Source organism: Schistocerca piceifrons, chromosome X, assembly GCF_021461385.2.
Source record: "Schistocerca piceifrons isolate TAMUIC-IGC-003096 chromosome X, iqSchPice1.1, whole genome shotgun sequence".
NCBI lineage: Eukaryota > Metazoa > Arthropoda > Insecta > Orthoptera > Acrididae > Schistocerca > Schistocerca piceifrons.
This window is the reverse complement of record NC_060149.1, coordinates 509,476,604-509,498,905: the sequence shown is the minus strand read 5'-3', so window position 1 is coordinate 509,498,905 and position 22,302 is coordinate 509,476,604. Positions and strand designations below refer to the sequence as shown.

The window sequence follows — 22,302 nt, the reverse complement described above, 5'->3', positions numbered from 1 at the left end:
GTCATGCTTAACAACTCTTTTGTCTTCTTGTTCTATGGCTCTGACACAGGCGTGTATGACCCATGTTGTTTTTGCACCCTAAAAACAACAAGCAACCAATCCTCAGTCAGCTCCAAACACCCCTCTGCACGGGTGGCACTGGCGTTTTCCTCTCGAAAGGGGGAACTGTGTGGCAACTCCTTCCATCCCCTCCACGTATAGTAGCAGACTATGGGATGCGAAGACCAAAAACCAGCTATCAATGAAGCACCTGCCAGCCAAGTACCACCACATCCATCCAAGAGCCTCGCTGGTCACTACCGCTGGAGGTAGATCTCGAGCCGCAACTTATTCCGGACACCATGCTTGCTAAACTATTGCTAGGCCAGTCTCTCTGTCCACTTTGTTAAGGCAACTCCTCTCGGCCGTGCTCTCGGCTGCTCACCTGCGCAATGCCACGTGGCTCACATCATTGTCTGCCACACTTCGCTGGTGTGTGCGTGAACAGTAGGATTCTTACCTCGCATCCAGTATCAGTGTTTTGTCATGGTTCATTTAACAAGAGAAGGGCTACAGCATTTTCCACACAATCTTCCTGAGCCCCATTCCCTCGAGGTGCTTCTATTGACGACGGGTGTAGTAAGCCTGATGCCAGATGTCTGCTTTGTCCCCATGGTATCAGCACTTGGAATATGGTCTGCAGTGAAGTGCAATATGCACCAGGAGTACCAGGCGGCCATTTTGGCACCCCTTGCTGCCAAGCGTCACCACTGAAGCAGGTTTTCCTGCGCCACCAGATGACGCTGAACACAGGTTGTAAGCCTTTCGTGATCCGCCCTGTCCACAGACTCCATCACGAGCAGAGCCCCCCAGGATTAAGAGATAGTAACTCTTAAAATTTTACTGTGGTTGTTAGCTTTTAGGAATTATACCTCTGAACCAGATCGCGTGGCTCTTCTAGCACACCCCATTATTGATTGTTATGTTCCTTAATAACTGTATCGCTGTAGGCATGTATGCACCTTAGGAGAATGGAAGGGAACTAAAATTGTTCCTTTATCATGCTTAAGTACTTCCTCTTTGGATGTAGTACCTAAATATATATATATGGCACTGCTGTAGACACTACCATGGCAATGTGTTACGCAAACTTGTTCGTAAGCTATCTGGAGGGATGCGTACTAGCCATTCAGAATTTTAACTTTTCACATTGCCTAAGTTCCTTGATAACAAGTTCATAATCTGAACGCAGGGCAGGGAAATTTGCTTTATTTTCTCAAAACTCCAGATTCCTCTGCTGCCACTTGTCACTCATTTGGCCCTCCCTGGGTCGTAGTAGTCTATGTGAAAATTGATCTCTCTTTCACTGATCATGTCAAAATAGCTTCTGTGCACATTAAACTCACCAATCACCAACAATATCTCCTCTATGATCAATACCAAACATTCCAAACCAAAAGGTTTGGTAGCCAGGGCACCAGTTTATGCCACACATGCAGTGAGGTTAAATCTCCCCGTATGCTGAATGTTTCGTGAGACCTTCATAGATAAACTATCCTCCACATCTTTTCCAGAAATGTATCTACATGTACATACATACTGCACAAACCACCATGTAGTGCGTAGCAGGGGTTACCCTGTACCACTATTAGTAATTTCCTTTTCTGTTTGCAAATAGAGGGAGTAAAAATTACTGTCTATATGCCTCCGTACAAGCCCTAATCTCTGTAATCCTATCTTCTTGTTCCTTACACAAGATGTACATTGGTGGCAGTAGAATCATTGTGCAGACACCTGTAATGTTGGTTCTCTAAATTTTCTCCAAGATACTTCTTGAAAAGAATGTTGCCCTTCTTCCAGTGATATCCCTTTGAGTTCCCGAAACATCTCTTAGTACTTATCTCAATTTGAACATACTGGTAAGAAGTCTAGCAGCTCGCCTCTGAATTGCTTCTCTTGCTTTAATTCAACCTGGTGCGGATCACAGACAATCAAACAGCACTAAACAGTGAATAGCACTAATGTACTGTATGCAGTCTCCTTTACAGATGAACCACTGTTTCTAAAATACTCCCAATAAACTGACATCGACCATTTGCTTTTCCTAGTGTAGTCTTTATGTGCTCATTCAATTTCATATTGCGTTGCAATGTTACGTGTAGATATTTATTGAAACATCACTGTGTCAAGAAGCACACTACTAATAATGTATTCGAAATTTGTGTGTTTGTTTTTCTTACCAATCTTCAGTAACTTAAATTTTTGTACATTTAGAGATAGCTGCTATTTGTCACACCAACTAGAAATTTTGTCTAAGTCATTTTGTCTCATCCTACAGTGATTCAGTAATGACAACTTCTCATATGCCACAGCATCATCAGCAAACAGCTGCAGATTGCTGCTTACCCTGTCCACCAGATCATTTATATATAGAAAATAACAGTGGTCCTATCACACTTCCCTGGGTGTCTCCTGTACCTTTTCCCTGGATTCATTGCAGCAAGGCTATTCAGAGCACAGATGTCAGGAGCAAAGAGGATTGGTGGGAAAGATTGAAACTACAGGCTATGAGTGAAAGTGAAATTTATGCAGTCCTATAAACCACTCAGAAATGTGGGTATTTTTATAGGAACATTTTTATTTAAATTGAGCATTTCTGTTGTCTTCGAATATAACAGGAGATAACTGAAAACATTTGTACTGGAGTATAAAAAAAAAAAATTCCTTTGCAGCCAGCAAAGGTGACTACGCACTGGCACAATGGCACAACGTACATGATTCAGTTTGAAGAGTCCGTCATTGCCAGGGACAAGCAGCTAGAAGAGAATTAATTTTCGGTGGGTAAGTAATTTTCCTTTTAATTATTCAGTTGTGTTCATACTTTTTCATTAACAACTAGTTTCTTCCTTTCACTTGCCTCCAATTTATGTCAAGTAATTTACAAAACAATTTATAGCTATCAGTTGTGATAGTCTCTTATGTTGTTGTCCACAGTCCATAGTGGAGTGTACATTCCTGTATATGGATTTCCTGTTATGTCTTTTATATTACTGGCTGCTATATTCCAGTGCTATCAAGGGAAAGCATGTTACTGTCTTCAAATTTCATTCCATAGTGTTAGTGCTCAGTTCAGAAAAAGAGTAATCGTTTATACAAATTTCATTTGAAAAAGAATTCAGTTTTAGTGTCTTCCTCAGCTATGTGTACAAATGTGTGAAATACGTAATATCTCATGGAACGTGTGTTGGTCTCACAAGTAAATCTTCTCTCCTTTGATAACAGTTTGCCGGAAACCCATATATTTTCAGAAGGTTTATGTCACAAGTAGAACAATTGTGAAATCTTATTGGCAGAGGGGCAAACATTTAGGAGTTATAGGACCCACGAAGTCTCAATAAAGTGTTGGAAACATGACACAAAAAGTCATTAAAATGCTCGTTACACATATTTATGTGAACTAATAGTGGGGTAAGAAGTTGGAGATCTCAACATAAAGGACGAAACAACTCTTTGGTATTTTGAAAATGTGACTTGTTATTGACTTCAAACAAAATCTATTAAAAGAGACTATCAAAGTGCAATTCATAAAGTAAACAGTGAGACGAGCAGAAAGACAGTTCACAATACACATTTTACAAAAGTGGTAGCCTCACACTTTGCACATGCATCTTTTGTCAATGAATTGAAGCAGTAATCCATTGGCGCAATCCACATTCCAGGTTCGTCAAAGTATCTGCCCTTCTGGAAAGCATACTTAATAAAGTTCTTGAAATGAGGAGCGCTGAATTGATTAGGGAAAAGGACTGCATGGCTAGAAAACTATAATAATGCCATGTATGGCCCTGTTTCTGGATAATGATTGTGTCAGTATTATGAAAAGGATAGTTGCTACTCAAAATGTAGCAAAGATGCTGAGTCGCAGAAAGGCACAACAAAAAGACTGTTGGAATTTTAGCTTTCGGCCAACAACCCTCTAGTCTATTTCTCTCCTCACCCCTACCCCTCCCTGCACTTCTACCTTCTACATCCTTTGTGAAGCCCATAAACCCAACCACCCAGGATGCTCCATTGTGGCTGGTTAGTGTGCCCCCCTGACAGAATCTTTACTGTCATAGACCAACACCTTCAACATATTACCCACAACCTACCCTCCTATATAAAAGATACCAACAATTTCCTCCACCAGCCCTCCACTGTTCCTGTTTGTGTACCACATGATGTGTTGCTGATCACTATTCTACTTCTACATCTACATCTACGTCCATACTCCACAAGCCACCTGACGGTGTTTGGTGGAGGGTACCCTGAGTACCTCTATCGGTTCTCCCTTCTATTCCAGTCTCGTATTATTCATGGAAAGAAGGATTGTCGGTATGCTTCTGTGTGGGCTCTAATCTCTCTGATTTTATCCTCATGGTCTCTTCGTGAGATATACGTAGGAGGGAGCAATATACTGCTTGACTCTTCGGTGAAGGTATGTTCTTGAAACTTTAACAAAAGCGCGTACCGAGCTACTGAGCGTCTCTCCTGCAGAGTCGTCCACTGGAGTTTATCTATCATCTCGATAACGCTTTTGCGATTACTAAATGATCCTGTAACGAAGCGCGCTGCTTTCCGTTGGATCTTCTCTATCTCTTCTATCAACCCTATCTGGTACGGATCCCACACTGCTGAGCAGTATTCAAGCAGTGGGCGAACAAGCATACTGTAACCTACTTCCTTTGTTTTCGGATTGCATTTCCTTAGGATTCTTCCAATGAATCTCAGTCTGGCATCTGCTTTACCGACGATCAACTTTATATGATCATTCTATTCTGAATCACTCCTAATGCGTACTCCCAGATAATTTATGGAATTAACTGCTTCCAGTTGCTGACCTGCTATTTTGTAGCTAAATGATAAGGGATCTATCTTTCTATGTATTCGCAGCACATTACACTTGCCTACATTGAGATTCAATTGCCATTCCCTGCACCATGTGTCAATTCGCTGCAGTTCCTCCTGCATTTCAGTACAATTTTCCATTGTTGCAACCTCTCAATACACCACAGCATCATCTGCAAAAAGCCTCAGTGAACTTCCGATGTCATCCACAAGGTCATTTATGTATATTGTGAATAGCAACAGTCCTATGACACTCCCCTGCGGCACACCTGAAATCACTCTTACTTCAGAAGACTTCTCTCCATTGAGAATGACATGCTGCGTTCTGTTATCTAGGAACTCTTCAATCCAGTCACACAATTGGTCTGATAGTCCATATGCTCTTACTTTGTTCATTAAACGACTGTGGGGAACTGTATCGAACGCCTTGCGGAAGTCAAGAAACACGGCATCTACCTGTGAACCCGTGTCTATGGCCCTCTGAGTCTCGTGGACGAATAGCGCGAGCTGGGTTTCACATGACCGTCTTTTTGAAACCCAATAAAATGTGGAACACTTCACGATTTTGTGTGCCATCCTTGTGCAGGGGCCATGCTAATCTTCTCTGTATCGTTCCAATTTTAGTATATGTACCGCCGAAGCGAGTACATGCCACCTTCCTTCACACTAACACCCCTAATGCCCACAGCCATACCACTATTGAACACTACCTTTCCCAGTGCCTGACAGATTCCAAACCAACCACCTCCTTGCTAGTCACCATCACCAACTACATCCTCACCCACAAATACTTCTCCTTTGAAGGCATTACCTACGAACAAATCTGTGGTATGGCTATGGGCACCCTCTTGGTACCATCCTATGCCAACTTCTTCATGGGCCATCTAGAGGAACCCTTCCTAAACACATAGAATCCCAAACCCCTCACCTGGTTCAGATTCATTGACATCTTCGTGATCTGGATTGAGGGTGAGGTCAGCCTATCCACATTCTTCCAGAACCTTAACACCTTCTCCCCATTTGCTTTGCCTGGTCCTACTCAACAAATCAAGCCACCTTCCGCGATGTTGACCTCCACCTCAAATATGGTTATATCAGTACCTCTGTCCACATCAAACATACCAACCACTGGCAATACCTCCACTTCGACAACTGCCACCTATTCCATACCAAGGAGTCCCTTACATACAGCCTAGCCATCCGTGGCCGTCATATCTGTATTGACTAGTGGTCCCTCTCAAAATATACCAAGGGTCTCACTGAGGCCTTTACAGATCGTAATTACCCTCCCAACCTTGTACAAAAACATATCTCTGGTGCCTTATCTTTCCAGTCTCCCAACACCTCCCAAAGCCCCACTGTCTGGCTGCAGAGGAGCATTCCCCTCATGACTCAGTACCACCCAGGACTGGAGCAATTGAATTACATTCTCTGCCAGGGTTTTGACTACCTTTCGTTGTGCCCTGAAATGAGAAATTTCCTACCCACTATCCTTCCCACCCCTTCCACAGAGGTATTTTGCCGCCCACTGAACCTATGCAATATCCTTGTCCATCACTACACAACCACTGCTCCCATCCCCTTGCCTCATGTCTCATATCCCTGTAATAGACCTAGAGGCAAGATCTATCCCATACATCATCCCACCACCACCACCTACTCCAGTCTGGTCACAAACATCACCTATCCTAGCACAGGCAGGGCTACCTGTGAAACCAGTCATGTGATCTAGAAACTGAACTGCAACCACTGTGCCACATTTTATGTGGGCAGGACAACCACAGGCTGTCTACCCATATGAATGGTCACCGATAGACTGTGGCCAAGAAACAACTGGACCACCCTCTTGCTGAGCACACCACCTAACACAATGTTCTTCATTTCAGTAACTGCTTCACAGACTGTGCCATGTGGACCCATCCCAACAACTCTCCCTTCTATATATCCTGTGTTCCCATAATCCTCCTGGCCACAACCTTCGTCAGTCATTGTCCTTACCCATCTAACCCCTTCCCTGTTGCCATTACAGCACTGCACATCCCTCTATTCCACCAGTGTACTCAAATCTTTTTACTTCTTTCCTTTTCTGCCAGCCCCCTTCTCTCCCATGCTCTCTGACTAACCTTCGACTGCACCTAGCTGCCCTGCTCTGCACCTCATCCGTGTATGCTCCCAGCAGCACATTACCATTCCCCACCCTACCCTGCTATCCCTCGCACACCATGCCCCAACCTCCTCCTCACCTGCACTCGGTTGCCTCTCTCATAATGTGCTGCTAGTCTCTGTGGCTCCATCTGCTGGAGACTGTGTGTGTGTGTGTGTGTGTGTGTGGGGGGGGGGGGGGGGGAGGGGGAGGAGGAAGGGGAGGGGAGAGAGAGAGAGAGAGAGAGAGAGAGAGAGAGAGAGAGAGAGAGAGAGAGAGAGAGAGACAAAGGCCGTGTTGGCTGAAAGCTAACATTCCGGCAGTATTTTCGTTGTATCTTTCTGCGACTCAGAATCTCTGCTGTAAGATTAGTAGCAACTATCCTTTCCATTATATTGTTACATTACATCCTGGATTTTCCTGTGTTTGATAATAATTGTGTCCATTATGTAACGAACAAAATATTTGTCGTGTCTGAAAAATGAATATCCAGAGCCAGGATCGTTCCTGTACATCCTTCAGGTACCAGTTCTTTGTGTAGGACCTACATCAGGTACTTCAGAAGCAGACAATGCATGGTCTTTGATAGAACACCATGAATCCACTAAAAGCAGAATTTTCTTCCTGTCATCAGGCATACTCGGCCAAAATACGTCACAATAGAACCATTTTAGGTCTGCTTTCGACACGTTTGCTGTTTTTCCGACACATGATCTTGTATTCAGAGGATTTACTGGCTTTTGACTGTGGAAATTTTCCACAAGGCTCGGATACAAGCACATACGTTAGCCACAATATTTCGCCTTCCATTGAAATCACAAGCATAATCATTAAACTGTGCTGTGTTGCAAAGACTGATCCAGCAATAGTGCGAACAACTGTTGTTTCTCTGGTTCACAGTGTTCGATGGCCATGTAACTCTTTCTCAGATCTGCCGTGATCAGCATGGAAGATGTATCGTCGAAAACTTTTCTGTAACAGTGAGGTTGCGAAATTTTGCAACAAAATCACACACACCTGTGAGAAATTTGCCTCCTTATCCTGACAATTCCTGCACACTGTGTAGGTTACTGCTCTGTCAACAACGTAATTCTGCTTCTTGAAGTGATATACCCAGAAATCAGAAGCTTTAAACTGAATTGTATTTTGTAGCTCCATTGCTATCCTAAGTTGCATGGCCCACACTCACAATGTCAGGTCGTGAATAATTGCTCCGTCTGTTCCCTTCTCTTTCAATTTCTGCAGGACAGTCCGATTGATTTTTTTAATCGATGGAGTATTCATGTTTTTCTCCAAGTTGTACAGAATGTTCTTGTTCTCAATTATCTTGAACTGCTTTGTTACTGACGCATGCAACAGACGTATCGCCAGAGGTTTGCCTGTTGTAGGATTTGTGGTCCAGTACACAGAAACGTGCTGCTTTTAAGCAGTTCAGTCCTCTTCTGTCATATCTGCTGGACCGTGAGTGCTTCCACCTTTTGCGTGAAAGCACATACTCAGATGCCGTTGAACTCAAAGTAGAGGTTGGTGACTGTTGTCATGAGCATTGCTGTTCCTTATCGACACCATCTCTGAAGTCTATTTCTTCGTCCCATTCTTCCCCATCGCCTCTAGCAAATCCTAATGTCCAGATATGTTCCACAATCTCCATATCATTTTCCAGGAGAGTAGTTACATTTTTTATGATATCTGATTTCGGGATGTACGGAGACCGATTGCTTGCTCCAAACCGAGAGACCAAGGTAGCCACTGTGACTTTCGGATCCATCTACAATGTAAGAAGATAATGTCCAATACATTAGTACTTAACAACATATGGGAACATACGGGAAGTAGACGTCATGACAGTAATATGTCCACCTACAAATGGTTTACTGATACTTTGTGGGTCCTATAGCTTCCAAATGCCTGTTCCTCTGCCCCTAAGATTTTAATTTTTCTGCTTATGACATAAGCTTCCAGAAAATATATGGGATTCCAGCAAGCTGTTATCAAAGTAGAGAAGGCTTACTTGTCAGTGCAGAAACTATAGACTCTATGAATACGATGATACACTTACGAACTGGGGTGATGTGAAATAATTTTTTTATGAACTTATGGTGCCCACAATGTCGATATAGTATTTACAGTTCACGTGATCCAAAAATTTCTATACTTCCTCTTTTCGCTGTGTGTATGACAGTGATTCATTTGAAACATATATGATAAGGAAATCAAACAAATCCTAGGTGGAATAACAACAGTGGATAGATGTTACCACATAGAAGAGGAGCATGTGCCCCCCCCCCCCCCCCCCCCCCCCCCCCCGACACCTCTGCGAGAGACAGAGAGTACTTCTCCATTTTTCAATACTGCTACTTTCTTATAGACAACAACCTTATCAGAGACGCTCCGATAAATCTTTCATGTAATGCAGACAGCTTCACACGTGGCTTGACTGTTTGCAGAGTGTATCACTAACCAAATATGTGTGGGCCATTGTTACTTGACAATAGTTTCAGCACTGATGTTCAACAGAGAACATTATTCTAAAATAAATGTGGTATCGCTGTTTGAATAATTATCATGATTCCCGTTGTAGCTTATCACGGCTTCACAAAGTAGACTGTGTGCCATTTAGGTAGTGGTAAAATTTTGTAACTGTAATTGTCATGACCGTGTTTTGCCACTTATTTTGATATTGAAATTGTTAATGTATGTGTCTGTTTTGCAGGATCCTGAAGTTAACTGGAAGTTTGTTTTGAAAAGAATTAAATCAAAAAGTCTTCTGTGATTACATTTGTCTTGTTGCAATGAATAAAGGATTCAAATAATACATTTAATGATTAATATTTCTGTTCTCAAGTAGCAGAAGACAGGGCATGTGGGAGACTTAGAAATGTTTCTTATTTATCAAGACTGAGAATATCTGTGATGTTAAAATGAAAATGTATTTTGTATCAGAATAAAATAAGTAGTGGAAGAAATGTTCGTGATTGTCTTTTTTTAATACTGACTGTAAAATCTAGGTTAGTTCTGCCCACCATTGCGCATAATAACTCTGTGTTGGAAGTTTGCAGTAAATTTAAGGTTTGCAAGTTTAAGTTGCAGTCCAAAAGTTGTGCTATTGTGATTATTTCATTGCTACATTGTTTCCCAAATTTGTATGTTATTGAGAACACCCAAATAGGTGTAAGCTGAAATACATTTAACTATTGGGATATGGTACACCATGTGTGTATAAGCGAAACCTCATAGGCATACTTTTTGACTTGGAGAAGGCATATGGTGCTACTATTAAGTCAACTCCACGACTTGGATTCTTTGTTTTATTGCTATCACAAAGTTATTATAATTGAGTTATAAGTGATTAACATTTTAGATGCAGGGTGAGATTTACCTTCTCAAATCATTTTATACAGAAAAAAAGATGCCTCTTAGGGAAGTATTTAAATTATTACCCTTTTCATTCTTTCATTTACAGTAAGTTATCCACCACAAAGTATTCTGTGAAATGGTCCTGAGATTCTTACTTGACTCCACATTTGAAAGATCTTAAAGCTGATTAAATGAAAGCCTTGACATATTAAAATGCCTTAGAGGCAGATAGAACTAGCATACTGCAATTCAATTGAAGCTTCAGTCTTTCTAACATTGATTATAGTTGGACAAAAATATGGAAACACCACGGGAAATGCATGCTTGAATATGTGCTGTTGCATTTGACCAGGAACGACACCTGTCTAAAATCCTCAATACAATGCAAGTGTCAGTCATAGTCAGAACAGTATTCCTTGTGGTTGTGAGTGCATTGAGCTAAGTGAATGGGGGAAAAATATTTGACACTCGTGTGGTGGATGCTTCTTTAACCAAGGTAGCCAAAGTGTCTGGTGTTTCAAGAGGCACCATATAGAAGATTTATACTGCATACAGGGAAAGCAGGCAAACATATCCGCTAAGTAACAACTCAGATGAGACCGTGTGTTGACTGATGGTGATGGATAGTCGTTGAAGAAGATTCTGATGGAAAAATAAGGGGATGACAACTGCAGAAGTCACTGCAGAATTGAGTGAAACTCTTGAAACACCTGTCAGCACCAAAACAACATGAAGGGAGCTCCATAAAACCTGGACTGTGGAGCGGTGGAAGAAAGTAATTTGTTGAGATGAGTCATGCTGCACATAGTTTCCAACTTTTGGCCGAGTTTACATCTCAAGAGTGAAACATGGCAGGGGTTTGGCTATTTGGCAGCAGTATCATGGTTTTCCACGGGTACTCTGCAACGACACATTACTGTCAAGGAATATGCGACCATTTTGGCTGATCGGGTGCACTCCATGGTACAGTGTTTATTCCCCAATAGTGATGGTGTGTTGCAAGACGACAGGACCCCTGTTCACACTGCTCGCATCATGCACTACTGGTTTTGTGAGCAAGAGGATGAAGTGTTGTTTCTCCCCTGGACAACAGTCACATGTCTCAAGTACAGGGCTATTACAAATAATTGAAGCGATTTCATAAATTCACTGTAGCTCCATTCATTGACATATGGTCACGACACACTACAGATACGTAGAAAAACTCATAAAGTTTTGTTCGGCTGAAGCCGCACTTCAGGTTTCTGCCGCCAGAGCGTTCGAGAGTGCAGTGAGACAAAATGGCGACAGGAGCTGAGAAAGCGTATGTCGTGCTTGAAATGCACTCACATCAGTCAGTCATAACAGTGCAACGACACTTCAGGACGAAGTTCAACAAAGATCCACCAACTGCTAATTCCATTCGGCGATGGTATGTGCAGTTTAAAGCTTCTGGATGCCTCTGTAAGGGGAAATCAACGGGTCAGCCTGCAGTGAGCGAAGAAACGGTTGAACGCGTGCGGGCAAGTTTCACGCGTAGCCCGCGGAAGTCGACGAATAAAGCAAGCAGGGAGCTAAACGTACCACAGCCGACAGTTTGGAAAATCTTACGGAAAAGGCTAAAGCAGAAGCCTTACTCTTTACAACTGCTACAAGCCCTGACACCCGATGACAAAGTCAAACGCTTTGAATTTTCGGCGCGGTTGCAACAGCTCATGGAAGAGGATGCGTTCAGTGCGAAACTTGTTTTCAGTGATGAAGCAACATTTTTTCTTAATGATGAAGTGAACAGACACAATGTGCGAATCTGGGCGGTAGAGAATCCTCACGCATTCGTGTAGCAAATTCGCAATTCACCAAAAGTTAACGAGTTTTGTGCAATCTCACGGTTTAAAGTTTACGGCCCCTTTTTCTTCTGCGAAAAAAACGCTACAGGACACGTTTATCTGGACATGCTGGAAAATTGGCTCATGCCACAACCGGAGACCGACAGCGCTGACTTCATCTTTCAACAGGATGCTGCTCCACCGCACTTCCATCATGATGTTCGGCATTTCTTAAACAGGAGATTGGAAAACCGATGGATCGGTCGTGGTGGAGATCATGATCAGCAATTCATGTCATGGCCTCCACGCTCTCCCGACTTAACCCCATGCGATTTCTTTCTGTGGGGTTATGTGAAAGATTCAGCGTTTAAACCTCCTCTACCAAGAAACATGCCAGAACTGCGAGCTCGCATCAACGATGCTTTCGAACTCATTGATGGGGACACGCTGCGCCGAGTGTGGGAGGAACTTGATTATCGGCTTGATGTCTGCCGAATCACTAAAGGGGCACATATCGAACATTTGTGAATGCCTAAAAAAACTTTTTGAGTTTTTGTATGTGTGTGCGAAGCATTGTGAAAATATCTCAAATAATAAAGTTATTGTAGAGCTGTGAAATCGCTTCAATCATTTGTAATAGCCCTGTATTATTGAGCCTTTGTAGTCTCCTTTGAAGAAAAGGTTGCATGATTGCTATACACTTTCATTGTTATTCCATGAATATGCCACTATTTTGCAGGAAATGTTATAAGAATCTCTTTAAAACATGCAGGACCTGTGTTTATCTGTTCTGCGATGACTGGAAGCTGTTTTGAGTGCCAGCAGATTTCCTACACTGTATTAGGCATGATGATGTGTTTTTGGTGTTTCCAAAATTTGTCAGTTCCCTGTATATACATCAGCTTGATTGTATCTGAAGATATTAGATGGAGTCCAACATAAGGGCATTACATTGGCCCCTGACTGAGATGGGGGAGCCTCCTGTTATACAGCCTGTGGCAACTCCTCATAGTGTAACATGGCTGCAAATATCTGTACTTTGAACATATAGTTGTATACTCATATGTTGCCTATCACTGTATGTACCAATTACAAGCACATCACTCAAATGCGACGAGGTCCTGTTTTTATTTGAGCGGAGCGACTGTTGATCGACTAAGTTGTAGGAGGCACAAGTGTTCTGTCTTACGGTTGGAGTAGGCTTCCTCCCTAAATACTGGAGTGAACCAGGATATTCCTAGTTTAATGGGGCTAATTAAGTCACATACTCAAAAAAACTATGTACCTTCAAACGGTATGATTTTGGACACCGGGGCGAATTCGGACAGTATGGCTTATTTTGTTCTTTGCCACTGCATAGAAACAAAGAGTTACCTATTTTAACGTCCGTGCGCCAGTTATTTTAAGCGCATGATTGCATTTATCACTTTCCACAACTTTTATTTTGCGTCAATTGTTTCCTAGGTGAATAATTAACAAACAGTCTCAGCGTTAAAAATCCAAGCATTATCATAAAGTTGAAACTTTCTATTGTTGCACCGAGCAGGAAGTTATTGTAACCATAATTGTTGATGCGCTCAGTAGCTAACAGCATTGAGACAATTTCTGTACAAGTATGTCAAGTTTTTTGTGCAAGGTTACAAAATAACGACGGTTTTTTTAAAACTGTGTGGGGTGGTTTTGGACAATGCCAAGAATGTATAAGAGCAGGAGAGATGCTACAGTACAGTGTAATTATGACCCGTAACTTTTAGATAAAGCTGTCCATGATATTCAGAGTGGTACATTATTGTACAGAAAAGCCTGAGATTTGTATGGTATACCTAAATCAACCCTACAAAATAAAGTGCAGAAAGCACACACGAAAAAAATGGGAGGACAGACAGTGCTAAATGAAGAAGAAGAAGAAGAAGAAGAAGAAGAAGAAGAAGAAGAAGAAATGTTGAAGCAAGGTATCTTGAGGGCTGCACTTTGGGGATTTCCCTTCACTAAATTGGATATTAGATATTTAGTTAAAGGCTACCTTGATAAATCTGGTCGAAAGGAGAAAAGAGAAAAAATCAAATAAAAAGTACGTAGAATTTTAAAAAAAGGCAGTAACTGTCAGAATTCGCCCTCTGTATACTGTAACTTCGGACAGAGACTTAAAAAACACACGTGACCGAAATCACCCCAATCCATGGGGTGACTTGGGACACTTTATTTAACTGCCTCAGACAAATATACCTACACATACATGTTCTGGTTCTAGGATATTTTATTCGTTACACATATACCCTACCACTTTCATAACAATCCATTTAATCTAACAATATATACGAAAGTGACAATCAAAATAACAACAAAACCGTCCGAATTCCCCCCCCCGTTTGACGGTATACACTTTTTTGTCTCATATGCATTGTTGTTACATTCATCCAGTTGTGGTGAAACTTTGACTTGTTGTGCGTGCCCACTAAGGTTTCTGAATTAGCACATCCGTTTTATGATGGATAGTGCTCAAGTCATTTCAGCAAGTATTTGTGTTTCATATAGTTTGCGATTGTTTGTGTGTTTTTGGTGTTTGAGCGCAAATGCATGACGTAATGGAATTGAATAAAATACAGGTATCGACATTTCAGTTTGTATGTGACATAGCAAGTGGTAATGTAATGAATGTGAAATTGCAAGTGCTAGTTAACATTAGATAACACGAGGATCATTCAGTAATTAAAGAGACAAATTGGGGAAAAAAACTGTTAGTAGAGCAAGTTTGTTACTTTTATGACTTTAAATTGGTATCATTGAAATGAGCCCTGATCAGCTGATGTATCAACATTGTTTTGTATATAACCTCAAACGTACATTTCAAGATGGTAAGTCTGCTTGAAACGTCCACATTAGTTGAACAACGTTCAGTTATCTTTTTTTACACTTGCTGAAGGTGAGAAACTCTAGAATGTCTAAAGTTTATGGTGAAGATTGTATGAATCGTGTAAATGTTTACAAGTGGGTAGAGCAGTTCAAAAATGGTCGCAACTCAGTGACTGACAAACACCGTTCTGGCTGACCAGTTGCAATTTCAATGCTCTCACTTGAAAGTCGAATTGATGGTATTATTCATGCCGATCGCCATGTGACTGTGAAAATGATAGTTGATAAGGTTCAGGTTAGTACTGGTACAGCTCATAACATTATCTGTAACATGCTGAAGTACTGCAAACCGTGCAAGATGGGTCCCAAAGGAGTTGACACGGCTACACGAGGAAGCAAGGTTGAGAGTGTGCATGGAGCTAAAGGAACATTATGAAAGAGAAGGTGAGCACTTTCTCAACAAAATTTTAACTTGTGATGAGACTTGGGTTCACTTTATGAGACAGAATCAAAAAGACAAAGCATGGAGTGGAAGCACACCAAGTCACCTGTCAAGAAAAACATCAAAACCCAAGCATCAGCTGGAAAAGTCATGTTTACTGTGTTTTGGGCTGCTGTAGGTTCAGTTTTTTGTGATTATCTCTAAGAGCAGCATACAGTGAAGAGCCAATACTACTTGGATTTGCTTTTAAACAAAGTGAAGCCTGCCATGAGAGAGAGAGAGAGAGAGAGAGAGAGAGAGAGAGAGAGAGAGAGAGAGATGGATCTCAGAGGAGAGGTGTGATTCTACAGCAAGACAATGCACGTCCTAACATTGTTCAACTAACCCATTAAACCATCCACAAAATGGGCTGGAAAGTACTGCCTCATCCCCTTTACAGTCCTGATTTAACACCTAGTGATTTCCATTTGTTTGGTGCACTGAAGGAGGCATTACGTGGGAAGATGTTCCAGGACAATGACGTGAAAAAGTTTGTGGGAAATTGGTTAAAACATCAAGATAGAGAATTATTTGCAGCTGGAATAAAAGAAGCTTGTAGCTCATTGGAACAAATGCATAAATTTTCAAGGGGATTATGTTGAATAGTAGAAAAAGTGTTGTTTTGTAAAAAAAATGCTTTTTTCTCCAGACCAGTTTACCTCTTTAATTGTTGAATGACCCTCATAGATATCATAAGTATTTTATTTTTTCTCCAAGTACATTTGTGATAGTTGCCACAAAAAATTACTTTTGCTGTCAAATAAATTATTCCACCAAACTGAGAAGTGAATATGTGGTACACATCTCAAGTATCAAAGAAAAAGGCATCATGAGCTTCAGAAACATCCGAGCTACAGGAAGCAAGACTGGAAACAGTTCAAATACGCACTTCTCGGTCCAGACTAATGCAATTCGTTTCCAAATGATGTTCAGTGCAACAAATATTCTGTGGCGGGATCACTACCGCCACAGCCAAACACAGATTACAAAGTTCTTCAAATTAGTTTCATGGCGAAAATTGATGAACAAATCAGTCAATGTTATTAATTCAACATGGACTGTAAATGAGAAATTGTCACTGCATTACAAACTTTATTCAATCAACACAGTGAACTGCACTTGAACAAGTGATAGCTGATTACTAGAGAGTTGTAGTTAGAGCAGACAAAACACCTGTCAACAAACATTAAAGACAGTACAGTGCACCGCCAATTGATGAAGTGGTGATAATTATAGTTGGTGAAACATTTAACTCATGTGGTATAATTCTTCATTACAGAAATGATGTTCAGGGAATCTCAAAAACTCATCACTGACATGACATATTGCAGTATCCAATTTTATTTTGACAAGGAGAAGGTTGACATCATTTCAGCTTCAAATTAAGAAACCTGCAAAGAGGTGAAACGAATAAAGACGTCAGTATCATGGAAAATGCGTGTCTCAAATCGTCAGTTTTATAGTGAAATGTACAGAAATTGACTTTGATGCATCTGCTGAATGTTTCACACTAGAATTGTTGGTCATTGAGAATGGGGAAAATGGCAATTGATGAATCCACACAGTTTATCACATTGTCAAAGAATTTCTGTAAAATCAGGGCAACCACAGACAAATTGATTCACAAAGACGTCCCAAAAATTGCACAGAATTAATGTTATCTTCAGTGGCTTAGTGAAAGTGCTATATTAGCAGCCAAAAACAACGATATCAATGCCTTCAATTCAGAATACCAAACGAAATGCCAGGCGAAGCGACAGTGTATCAGTCTGTTACTGTAATGAATTGAGACAAAGTTGTGTTAGCCAACTGAATTGTTAGATTAACTTGATGTGTTGCTGTTGCATGATTTAACATTGAAAATTGCCTATTATGTGGAACATAAATCCACCATGACTTTGCTACAATACTAGGATTCCAGAAAATAATATGATGAACAGTATCAGTGAAGCTACAATTGTAAATGGAAAATTTATAAGAGATTATGTACTGTTGCCAAGCATGCCAATGATTCAGACATATATGCTATTAAAATTCAAATGTTTGCTGTTTCCAATGTCTCACATTTGCAGTGTCAGCCAACAAAGCACAGGGACAATGGTTAAAAGTGTGTGAACTAAAATTGACAAATCCACCCTTCTTACAGACACCTGTTGTGGCCTGCTCTGCATGAAAACCTTGTGATTTGTGTATGCACCAGATGGAGGAACTAAAAACACTTAAAACAAGATAATTTAAATACAAACACTTTCTTACAGTGGTGTTGCAATGTATGCTGGGTACTCACTAGAATTTAAAATAAAGTATTATTACATTTCAGTGAAGAACAAATATTTTAAAGTTTTATGCACATATGGGTCTAAGAAGGCAGATAACCTAGGCTGTGCATTTGTTTGCATTGCCTTGTCTTCAGTATTTGTCTCCCAAATAAGTACACTACCTTTGACATTGAACATCATGCAATTCTGGAGGGACAAAATACTTCACCTCTGATTCCCTAGTGTTATGCATTCCATCCAGCACCTGCAGTCGACAGACAAATATTGTCCAAAAATGGGGACCATCATTTATTATTTGCAGCTGCATGGGAAGGTAATGGCTTTCTGCTGGGTATCAGACCATGTCAGAATCCTGGGGTATGTGGTAACTAATGAAACGCTGAAGGAGAGGTTGCACCTGATAAGTTATCCAAAATAATGATTGAGGTGGAAATATTCATGACTGTCCTCCATTTACAGACGTCCACGGACCCAGAAAGATCAAAAGTTTAAACTGAGACACTGACAACATAATTAAAAAGAAAATTTTGACAGAAGGCGTTTTTTTTTTTTTTTTTTAGACCAGTCAGGAAGCACACATTCACTGTACTAGTCAAGTGCATAAAATGCTTTTGACACCTTAACTCGAAGTGTAGAGACTGGGCCTGTTGTACAGAAAATGCAGGCAGATGGACTTGTTAAGATATGTACTTCCCTTGTCATAACTGCACCTGCTGAGGCTTCACACATGCTTCTCCATTTGAGAAAAAATCGAGACATTTCGTGTACAGTATTTTCTTGGCAGAAAACCTGAATCCTGGTGTGGCAGGCACTGTGCTCTATGGACTTGGTCATCAATTGGGTTAATGACTTACTTCATGCCTCTGGCTTCAGGCTTGTTCTTGAACTTGTGTGTGGGATCCTGACCCCTGCCATCTTATACCTCATTGTTACCAAACTCTGAATGCATAAGCTGTAGCAGTGTTATTGCAAGCCAGCCAGCTGCCACCTGTTTTGGAGCCTTGAGGACCAGATTAAATAAAGACTAAAAGAGCCCAAAAGTCACTGCTGGGAGGACAAACTTATATCAGCCAAAACTGAAGTTAGTGGATGAGAGACAGTGAAAAGTCACAACCAGAGTGCCCCCCAGGGGACTCGCTGCTCTTTGGTTGGTTCATGCTTGGCTACCACGGGTTCTCAGCCTTTGCAGCATCTTTTCCCTTCCATGCTGCATGTCTATCCTCTTGCTGTTCTTTTTCCCCTTCCTTGGGCAGCCTGTCTGGGCTGTTTCTGGAAATGTATCCTGCATTTTTGGTAGTCACTGCCAGAATACTCTCCACTGTTCTTTTCTTATTTCTTCGTTCACCTTCTCCTATCCTTCCTCCGCTTCAGCATTTGGGGTTCCTCTTTCTCTTCCTCCCTGTGCGCTCCTGAAGGCCGACTCATGCGTCTGATGTGTAAAAGATGACTGGGTAATGCGTAATTCCCAGCCCTGGGTCAACAGGTAGGGTTCGCACGTACCCCCTGATACAAGCCGGGCCCAGGAAGGGGTGATTGTCTGAGCTGCTACCTTCCCCAATTGCCTGTTGGTCCCTCTGTCAGGTGTTTGGGATGTGTAACCTGAGGTGTGAACTATCACCTAAGGCTGGTGTGCCCTCTTCTGAAGAGGGCCGCAGTTGGAAGGAGCACGCCATTGGAGATGATGGCAATCATGGGGGATTTTCTTGCAATGAGCCAATCATCTTCACAGTCAACGGTTACAAAACGTAAACGGAATGAGGCTAATGATTCGAAGACCCTTCCAGCTGCACCATGGTTACTTGTGATTTCACGTACTGAAGATGGTCAGTTCTTCACTACGGTAAATTTGTTTATTATTCAGGAAGGTGTTGATGCAGTTGCTGGCCCTGTGAAATCCTGTTCCCATTTATGCAATGGCACTTTGCTTTTGGAGACTACTTCTGATTCTCAAGCACAACAATTGCTTGCAGCTTTGCTCTTTCATGGCTACGCTGTTTGTGTTGAGGCCCATTGAATGCCGAATTCTTCCCATGGTGATATTTACACTAAGCTGCTCAATGGTGTGTGTGAGGCAGAAATCCAAACATACCTCTCTCATTAAGGTGTCATTGCCGTCCACCGGGTGATGAAAAAAGTAGATGCGTTGTTAGTGCCCACATGCACACACTTTCTCTTTTTTGATAGAATGGTTGTTCTGTCAAAAATCAAAGCAGGTTATGAAGTTATCACAGTCAGACTATATATTCCAAAGCTGATGTGCTGCTACCTGTGTCATCATTACAACCACACTCTCGAGAGTCCTGTTGACACCCACGTAATGTGAAACCTGTGGTAGGGATGCTCATGAGGGCAACTGTCTGCCACCTCCTCCTCCCTGCTGCATCAACTGCAATGGCGACCATGCCACCCACTGGCTCCTCTCTCGGTTGTCCCATGTATCTCAATGAGCAGGCTGTCCAGGAGATCCAGGTGAAGGAAAAAGTGCCTCACCTGGTCGCTCGCAAGCTGTTGGCTAGTCAGAAACTCTGCAGTCTACCATCTGGCATCTACAGTACTGTTCTAGCTACACCTCGCTTCATGAAGGACATGGCCACACAAACATGAGACCTCAAATTTAGTACCGCAGTTGCGAAATCTACCAGCATCATGGTAGCATCCCAGTCTCCTCCTCCAGCTGTGTAACATGCTACCAAACTCTCGCCTCATGGGTCGTAGTCACCATCAACACAACTGGCAGACCAGAAAGGACAGAAGGACTACTCTGATGAAGACTTCCTATGTCCCTCCACCCAACCACCACCTGAGTCTTCCTCTGCTAACCAAAAAGGCTTGAAGACGTCAAATAAAGGCAAATGGTCTTCTCCTTCGCTGACTCAAAGATACTCTTTGATGGTGTCGCTACGTGATACCCTTGCCAGGCTGACCTCCATGTTGCTGGTGCGCACCACTAACCGTTTCTCTGCCCTGGACTTCGCAGGCTGACAGCATAAGAATGCCGATGCTTCTGTAGACCTCATGGAGCAGGATCCTCTTTCCTATGTGCCACGTCGCAACGAGTCCTCGAAGGCTGGCACTTGGCAGCCACTGAGGTGACACTCCTTCATTTTTTCATCATCATGGCTCTCCTCCAATGGCACATTCACTTCCTTCGATCCAACAAGAGCATTTATGCCTGCTCTTAGAATTACAGCGACCAATTGTTCTCTGCTTCAGGAAACAAAATTGCATCCTCACAACTGCTTTTAACTCTTGCATTTGTTCCCGGTTCTTTTTGACATTCCCCCCGAGGTTGACATTCCGTCTCATGGGGGAAGTCGTGTTGCTCATACGGGATGACGTTCATAGTCAACCCATCTCCCTGACTATGCACATTCAAGCAGTTGCAGTTCGCCTCTTTGTTCCTTACTTGACCTTTTCCCTTTGTGCCATTTACATCCCTGTGTCATATGATGTCACCAGGGCAGACTTCCTCCAGCTTACTGGGCAGCTACCTCACTCCTTTCTGCTGCTTGGAGACTTTAATGAACACCATCCCCTTCAGGGATCTCCCAGAACCTGTCAGAGAAGCACACTCTTGGCTGACCTTCTTAATCAACTTCACTTCTTCTTCTGCCTTAACACAGGAGCAGACACATTCTTTTCAGACTCCACACACCTATTCCCATTTGGACCTCTCCTTCTGCACTGCCCAACTTGCCCATCATCTCAAGTGGTCCACTCTCTCTGACACACATTCGAGTGACTATTTCCTGTGTGCTATCCATTTGCTGACTCCTACCCCACCTCCATGCACACCCAAATGACAGCTTAGTAAGGCGAACTGGAGGCTTTACTCTCTTCCCTGGCAACCTTCGATGAACAACATTTCCACAGTTGTGATTACCAGGTGGTTCATCATGTTCTTTGGGATAGCAAAAAAGCTAGTTGGATTTCATTCGCTAGTTCTTTTAACAGTTCCACTTCATCTTCCGTTGTGTGAGCCAACCTCTGATGACTCTGTGGGACCAAGATCCATTCCCCAATTTGTGGCCTGAGAATAGCAGACAATGTAATAGTGGACTCTATTGCTATCTCCAACATCTTGGGCTGCCATTCTGCGGAGATTTTGAGCTCCTCCCATCACCACCCTGTCTCATTGCATCGGAAACAATCAGAGGAGGTTCAGGCGATACTCTTCTCTTCTCTGAATTGCATGCAATAATTGAGTGCCAAGGTCATCACAAATCCCCGAACCCTGACCGCATTCACACCCCTCATTCAGCCAACAAGCATTTATTACATCCGCAGTGAACACCCTTCAATCCCTCATAGCTCGCAGACATTATGTTGCTGACCTTTTCCATCTGCCACAACCCTCAAAACTCGCTCCTAACATCCCATGCAAACCACAACCAAAACACAAAACTGTGTTGTCAACTTATCTACTGCAAACCTTCATCCTATAAATGTTTGTCATATTCAAAGGCCACATCTTCAGCTGTTAATGCTCCCCCCCCCCCCCCCCCCCAATCCCCCCACCCA

The 22,302-nt window shown here is 42.2% G+C and overlaps 1 protein-coding gene and 1 non-coding gene across 4 annotated transcripts in view; one reads left to right on the top strand and one right to left on the bottom strand.

Moving 5' to 3' along the window:
• Positions 1-9,972, top strand: part of LOC124721718 (trafficking protein particle complex subunit 5-like) — a 53,656-nt gene extending 43,684 nt beyond the window's left edge. For 2 of the 3 annotated variants that reach the window (XM_047246807.1, XM_047246809.1), the window contains exons 5-6: positions 2,712-2,820; positions 9,720-9,972. In XM_047246807.1, the coding sequence (XP_047102763.1) occupies positions 2,712-2,810 (99 nt within the window). In that variant the 3' untranslated portion in view covers positions 2,811-2,820; positions 9,720-9,972. The remainder of the gene's footprint in view (positions 1-2,711; positions 2,821-9,719) is intronic. The other variant, XM_047246808.1, reaches the window with a different exon arrangement.
• Positions 5,405-5,511, bottom strand: LOC124723902. Its single transcript, XR_007006564.1, has one exon. It is a non-coding gene; the product is annotated as a U6 spliceosomal RNA (small nuclear RNA).
• Positions 9,973-22,302: the final 12,330 nt, after the last annotated feature.